The 7,101-nt window shown below is 56.8% G+C and overlaps 1 protein-coding gene across 2 annotated transcripts in view; it reads right to left on the reverse strand.

Moving 5' to 3' along the window:
* The window catches only part of Clptm1 (cleft lip and palate associated transmembrane protein 1), a 25,617-nt gene that overhangs the window by 10,758 nt on the left and 7,758 nt on the right, over positions 1 to 7,101 (reverse strand). For both annotated transcript variants that reach the window (XM_013032722.1, XM_013032721.1), the window contains exons 2-5: positions 5,294 to 5,406; positions 2,382 to 2,505; positions 1,456 to 1,614; positions 226 to 343 (exon numbers count right to left, since the gene is read on the reverse strand). In XM_013032722.1, the coding sequence (XP_012888176.1) occupies positions 226 to 343; positions 1,456 to 1,614; positions 2,382 to 2,505; positions 5,294 to 5,406 (514 nt within the window). The remainder of the gene's footprint in view (positions 1 to 225; positions 344 to 1,455; positions 1,615 to 2,381; positions 2,506 to 5,293; positions 5,407 to 7,101) is intronic.

Raw genomic sequence — 7,101 nt, forward strand, 5'->3', positions numbered from 1 at the left:
AAAAAAAAAAAAATTCCTGTGGGTTAGGAAACTCAGGAGCCAACACATGGGCTTTGCTGACCTGGCAGGGTGTTTGCACTGTCAGCCTTCACATGAAACCCAAGATTTACGAGACACTCAAGCAGACACGGGGGTGAAGGCCTGGTTCCAATGTGGCGTCCCTCTAACCATCCCAGCTCCGACCTGTCCACCCCTCTGGCCTGGGCCCCCATGAGAATGACTTACTCCGAGACATGTGGACTGTGGCGAGCCGGCGGTACAGGGCCTTTTGCCGGGGGTCTGGGTGGAAGCCGCTCTTGGTGAAGTAGACGTGGATGTAGATGGAGCCATTCTGCTGGACACTCTGTGGGGACAGGCAGCAGTGGGTGGGAGGCAGCCTGTGGCAGGCCGTGGGGGGTAGGGGTGGGGATTGGGCAGGCTTCAAGACCACCCCACTGTGGCCAGGGCCATCCAGAGCCCCAAGTGTGGTCCCCGCGGTCCCCCGTTGTTCAGCAGATGCTCTGAGCTCTCAGGGCAGCCTCACCCATCCCAGTGAGCTAAGGTCACAGAACGCATGTGTCATCTGGCAAGGGGGTGGGTTGGGCGGGACCCCCATTTTGCTGCTGATGCACTGGGCTCTCTCCTGGGCTACCTCACACTCCAGCCGTCCCAGGCAGCTCATCAGCTCGGCCTGCCTCCAGGAGCACCACGCTCACGGACATGGAGGGGACAGGGAGGTGCCAAGCTGCCCTGGGCATGTGTGGAAGGCACAGGAGAACCCAAGCCCTCCTGGTGTGATCTGCCACTGCCTGTGGCGCTGCAAGGCCTAGACCCTGCCTTGACATCCACACAGCACCCCAGCTTGAACGGAGCACTTTCCAGTTCCAGGGAGCAGCTCCAGCCGTGGCCTGGCCTGATTTAACCCCCCCCCACACACACACACTGTGCTCTCTACAACCACAAAGACAGAAGGAAGTGGCAGCCTCATTCCCAACAGGCTAAGGACAAGAGATGGGGCTTAACCCAGGGGAGCTCCCAGAAAATGCCCCTCTCCCCCGTCAACTGATTTCTGCCAGGCCCCAGCTGGGCAGCAGGGGGGACCATGCAGCCCAGCGTCAAGCTCTTTTGGGGACAAGACTGCCACTGAAAACTGGGGTTCCAGTGTGGACGGAGCCATGCTGGGGACCCCTGACAACTGTGAGGGCAGGGAGATGACACTCAGGCAAGCCACAGGTGGAGGGCTTCCTGGGAGAGGCAGGGATTAAAGCTGAAGCTAGCAGGTCCGCAGCCAGAGAACTGAGTGTGAGGCCTTAGACCTTGGGAAAGGTGGCCACGCCCCCCACCCTCCCATTGGCTTCCTTGTGGTCAGCCCACTGGCAGCACACAAGCAACGCGAAGGAGCATCCTGGGTGACGAACAGGGGGCTCCCCGGGGTTACTGAGCTGGTGGCCCGCGGGGGGGGGCACCCCATCCCACCTGTGGGATATCCAGCTCAGCAAAGTGCTCGTAGCAGCCGTCCGCATTTTCGCCGCTCGTCCAGTCGCCGTACACCAGGTCGTGCTGCTCCCAGAACAGCGCCGATGTGGCATTGAAGTCCGTAAAGTGCTCGTGCTCCGAGATGTACACGTGCAGGTTCTGGGGGGGTAGGAGGGTGGAGGTGGGGGCTCAGGGCTGCCCGGAAGAGGTCCCTGGCCTTCCTCTACTCTCGCCCACTATTGGCCTTGCCATCAAAGAGCAAAGAAGGGACAGGGTGGGGCTCAAGGGCATAATGCCTGCCTAGCATGTGACCCTGGGATTCACCCCCCCACACACAAAAAAAAAGCACTGAGGAAAAAAAAAATACCTTCAGAGTCAGGCGCCATGGCTCACGCCTGCCATCCTAACTACTCAGGAGGCTGAGGTGGGGGATCGCAGCTGAGACCAGCCCGAGACGAATCTGAATGCTCAGAATTTAAGTCCCAATACCAGCATAAACAAAACCAAGCCCATCAGGATTAGACATGGCTCGACATGAAGCCCTGAGTTCAAACCTCAGAACACCACCATCCTTCTCTCAAAAACCACCTAGGGTAGAGCTGCCCGCCAGGCAGAATGCAGGGGGAATGGAGCAAGGTGCCCTGACCTGCCCTCCATTGCTGGGTGCAGCCAAGGCTGGGACCCCCTACCTGCAAAGACCCAGCATGCTTTGCAAGCAAGCACCCCTGGACCCCGTTGTAACCGTTTTTAAACAACAAGGCAAAGCTTTGGACCCTCCCCCCCACCCAAGGAGGTGCCCATTTCCTGCTGGCGTCCCTGCAGTAGTCACATCACAAGCTATGACAATTGGGGCTCCTCATTGATCCCCAAGCTGGACGCTGTCCTGACACTCTCACCGCCCTCCCCTTGCCTGCCCACTGCAGTACCATTAAAGTGTCTTTGGGGAACAGGTTGCGGCTGGCGACACGTGGGGCTCCTCCGGGGCCTGTGTGGTCCTGAGGGGCCGGCCCTCGGCGGAACCAGCTGCTAATGGCCCAGATGATGAAGATCCTGAGAAGGAAAGAGAAGTGGTCAGGCCTCCCCTTCCTCTCCCCAGGCCTGACATGGGATGTCCAGGAGAGACCCTGATATCACGGAGCCGCATGCAGGTCCCAGCTTGAGCCCTCTTTTCCAGGGTCCTCAGGGCAGAGCTGATGCTGGTTAATTTCAAGCCGGGCGCCGATAGCTCACACCTATAATCCTAGCTACTCAGGAGGCTGAGATCTGAGGATTGCAGTTCAAAGCCAGCCTGGGCAGGAAAGTCCATGAAACTAGTCTTCAATAAACTACGCCAAAAAGCTGAAAGTGGTGTTGTGGCTCAAGTAGTGGTAGAGAGCAAAAAGCAGCTCAGGGACAGTGCCCAGATCAAGTTCTAGCCCTAGGATGGGCAAAATCAAAAAAGAAAAGCAAAAACAAACCTTCCAAGCTCAGCTGAAGCTGAGCTGTTGGGAGGACAGCAGTAAGTCACCAAGGGCTAGGTTTGAGCTTCTGGGTTTAGTGCTTTTTGTCTGCCACTGGGCTTTGAACTCAGGGCCCCGCGCTCACTACAGAGCCCAGGCTGGCCTCAAATTCATGCTGTTCCTGCTTTTGCTGGCAGTGCCCCCTTCCCCCAGTTGTCTGTCAGCAGGAAATGTCCCCTTGCACACACATGGGACATCGCTGCCGGAAGGGGCATGAGTAGCACGTGCTTTTCCCGTGTTAACCACGGTTCTCATCTCACCCCAGAGCCTGGGCATGGCTCCCCTAGCACTGCAGAACAGAAATAAAAACAAAAATGCTCTGGAATGGAAAAGTACCAGGGGTGAATGCCCAGGTGGGTAGGGGCTCCCGCCTGTGCCCGAATTGGTTGAGGCAGAATGAGGCTTGGGGACATGCCTCGGCCTGTTAAGCCCTGGGGTCCGGGGTCTCAAGGGCCATGGCCAGCTGAGCCATCTGCTGCTTCCCCAACGTGTCCCTGATGAGGGTGGCTGGCAAAGGGCTGGAGCCAGCGGTGCCTAGAGCTCAGCACCTCCCAATTTAGTAAAAACTCCAAGGGAGAGGTGGGAGTGGGGCGCCCACAGGTGGCGCTGTGCTTGTAGCAACGTCCCTGACGGGGGCCCTCCAGGACTCCCACGGGCCAGTCCTCTGGAGAAGGGGGCCCTGCCTGTCCTTGCTTGGGGAACCACACAGAGGGCCCAGGGACACTCGCTTCCTGCGTGCCTGAAGGAGGCACAACCTCCTTTAAGCCTTTCCAATTTCTTTTCCTTTTTTTTTTCTCGTGCCAGTTGTGAGGCTTGAACTCAAGCCTGAGCACTACCTCTGAGCTTTTCACTCAAGGCTGGCACTCTACTACTTAAGCCACATCTCCACTTCTGGCCTTTTGCTGGTTAACTGGAGATAAGAGTCTTATGGGCTTTCCTGCCTGGGCTGGCTTCAAATCACAATCCTCAGATCACAGCCTCCTCCGTAGCTAGGATGATAGGCATTCAGCAATCAGTGTCTGGTAGGTTTTGACTTCTTTGAGCCAACAAAGACACAAACCCTCCTTCACACGCTGCTGCACCTGGTAGTGCACACCTGACATCCCAGCACGAAGGAGGCTGAAGCAGGAGGATCAGGAGTTCTGAGCCAACTTGAGCTATATAGCAAGTTTGAGGGCTATGCAGGGAGGCCATCTCCAACAGACAAGTCCTCTAGAGCCATGGGCAGTGAGTACCCACCTCACACCCACTTGGTGGCCTGGGCCTACAAGGCGAGGTAAGGCAGGGCTCTGACAGGACAGAGATTCCCCAGCTATATGGCTAAAGAAGACTGTCAGAGCCGGGCGCCGGTGGCTCACGCCTGTAATCCTAGCTTCTCAGGAGGCTAAGATCTGAGGATCACAGTTCAAAGCCAGCCTGCGGCAAGAAAGTCCATGAGACTCTTATCTCCAATAAACCACTCAGAAAACTGGAAGTGACGCTGTGGCTCAAGTGGTAGAGCACTTGCCTTGAGCTGAAGAGCTGAGGGACAGCACCCAGGCCCAGAGTTCAAGCCCCACGACCCACCAAAAAAAAAAGAAGACGACTGTGAGGAGCAACAAGAGGTCAAAGGTGGGCACGCAGAGCTGCTTGGAGATGCTAAAAGCGAAGTGTGATCCCAGCATTCTGTGGGCTGCGGGCTCCACAGCTGAGAAGCTTGGGGCACACAGGGAAAGAAGACACGCAGCTTCTGGGGCTGAACACAGCGGGGAGCTGTGCTCTGGGGCTCCTGCACGACACTTGGAGGCCCAGGGACAGAGGGTGCAGCCCACACCTGAACGTGATGGGGAGCTACATTTTCTATGTAAATTTGGAAATGCTACCTTGCAGTGAGTGGTTGGGAGTCACAGGGAGCGTGAACAGCGGGTACTAGAAGCTGGGGACCAGGGGACAGGGTATAAGGACTTTTCTCAAGCACCACACAATCACATTTAATTAACTTCCATGTTGTAGTAGTACGTGCCTATAATCCTAGAGGAAGGAAGCTGAGGCAGGAGGATCAAGAATTTGAGGCTACGGGGCTGGGAAGGTGGCTCAGTGGTAGAATGCTGGTCTTGTATGCATGAGACCCTGAGTTCCATTCCTCAGCACCACATAAGCAGAAGAAGCTGGAAGTGGCGCTGTGGCTCAAGTGGTAGAGCGCTAGCCTTGAGCTGAAGAGCTGAGCAACAGTGCCCAGGCCCAGAGTTCAGGCCCAGGACTGACACACGCACACAAGCCAGAAATTAATTCATCATAGAACAAGTGAGCAGGTGCCCCCCCTTTGCCCCCATTTCCTCAAGGCCAGGACACCCACTCACCTGAACAGCACACCTTTGATAACCTGCCAGGCATTGGGCGCTGGCTGTGGTGGGGGATTCTGGGGCTGGGTCTCCGCCGGCGGGTCCCTCCCAATGCTGCCATTGCTGGTCACCTGGGGGGGGGGGTGGACAAGGACAGGGTGAGGAGGGCAAGGGGACCTGGGAGCTGCCCTAGGCACCCCCAAGGGCCTGCCAGGCAGGGCCCATACAGAGCAAGATCAGCAGCTGACAAGTAGGAAGCTGGGTGCTTACGTCTTCCCTCAGGGAAAAGCAGTTACAGCACCTCTGCTGGGGACATGGAGCACCCACCCAGTCCTGCACCACCCTTCTGGACAGACGGAGAACTGGCAGGCCAGAGGCAAGAGCCTGAGCAGCCCCTGGCCAGCATGGAGTGTGAATCACAGCTCGCTGATGGGCTGTGCACACTCAGCCACTGCTCCCCAGGGCTAGGGCCTAGCAGAGGTGGCAACCGGGGACAACCAAAGGGTCCCAGGCCAGGGCCCACAGAGGCTGCTAGTCCAGTAGGTGGGACAGACACAAGGGACAGGGGCAGAGCAACACAGTGGGCGGTGCCCACGCTCTGCCACACGCACACCTAGGCCATACCAGCTCCATTCACAGCCTAGTACATGCAGCTTGGAGAGGCCAGGTGTGGGAGGAGAGGGGGGGCTTCCTCTGGAGTCCACAGCACATAGCAGCTCGCTGCTCCCGAGGCTCTGCCCAGGACGCCAGGCCACCACCCTGCTGCCCTGCTGACCTAGCCATCATCCCACCCCACCACCAGAGAGCTCTGTCCTGCTGCTTTCTGAAACACACGGCCATGGAGGACAGCGAGGGACCAGGTGAATCAGACCACACCGGTCCTGTGCCCACAAGCCCTGGCGGCACAGCAACTTGGCCCAGGTGAGGAAAACATTGGAACCATGTGCACCGGAAACCTGTCCTTCACACATCCAAACCCGCTTTCCCGCATACCTGCTGGGCTCCAGGCCCCAGCTCGGAGACTAGAGGGAAGCAAAGCTGCACAGCAGAAGACAGGGTCATTAAAAGAAGAGAAATGGGGCTGGGAAGGTGGCTCAGTGGTAGAGTGCTTGCCTTGCATGCATGAGGCCCTGGGTTCAATCCCTCAGTATCACATAAGCAGAAAAAGCCGGAAGTGGTGCTGTGGCTCAAGCAGTAGAGCGCTGCTAGCCTTGAGCTGAGTGACAGCGTCCAGGCCCACAGTTCAAGCCCCATGATCAACAGAAGAAAAAAAAAAAAAGATGAGAAATGAAGCCAGGCAGTGGCTCACATCTGTCATCCCAGCTAGTCAGAAGGAGTCTGATATCTAAGGATCATGGTTTGCAACAAGCCCAAGCAGGAAAGTCTGTGAGACTACTCAGAGAAGGCTAGAAGTGAAACTGTGGCTCAAGTGGTAGAGTGCTAGCCTTGAGAAAAAGCAGCTCAGGGACAGCACTTGGGCCTGAGTTCAAGCAGCAGGACTGGCACACACACAAAAAAAAGAGCAACGAGCCAGGCAATGTTAGCTTACACCTGAAATCCTAGCTACTCAGGATGCTGATATCTGAGGACGGTGGTTTGAAGTCAGCCTGGGCAGGAAAGTCCATTTGAAAAAATAGAGCAATGTAGCTGGGCTCAGTGGTGCACATCTGTAGTCTCAGAACTCAGGTGGTTCAGTCAGGAGGACCTGAAGTTCCAGGCCAGCCTGGGCTATGCAAAAAAAAAAAAGGGGGCGGGGTTTACAGAGACAGGCACTATGGCCCACAACATAGCAAGATCCTATGATTAAAAAAAAATAAAGCCGGGCG

Source organism: Dipodomys ordii, unplaced genomic scaffold, assembly GCF_000151885.1.
Source record: "Dipodomys ordii isolate 6190 unplaced genomic scaffold, Dord_2.0 Scaffold156, whole genome shotgun sequence".
Lineage (NCBI taxonomy): Eukaryota > Metazoa > Chordata > Mammalia > Rodentia > Heteromyidae > Dipodomys > Dipodomys ordii.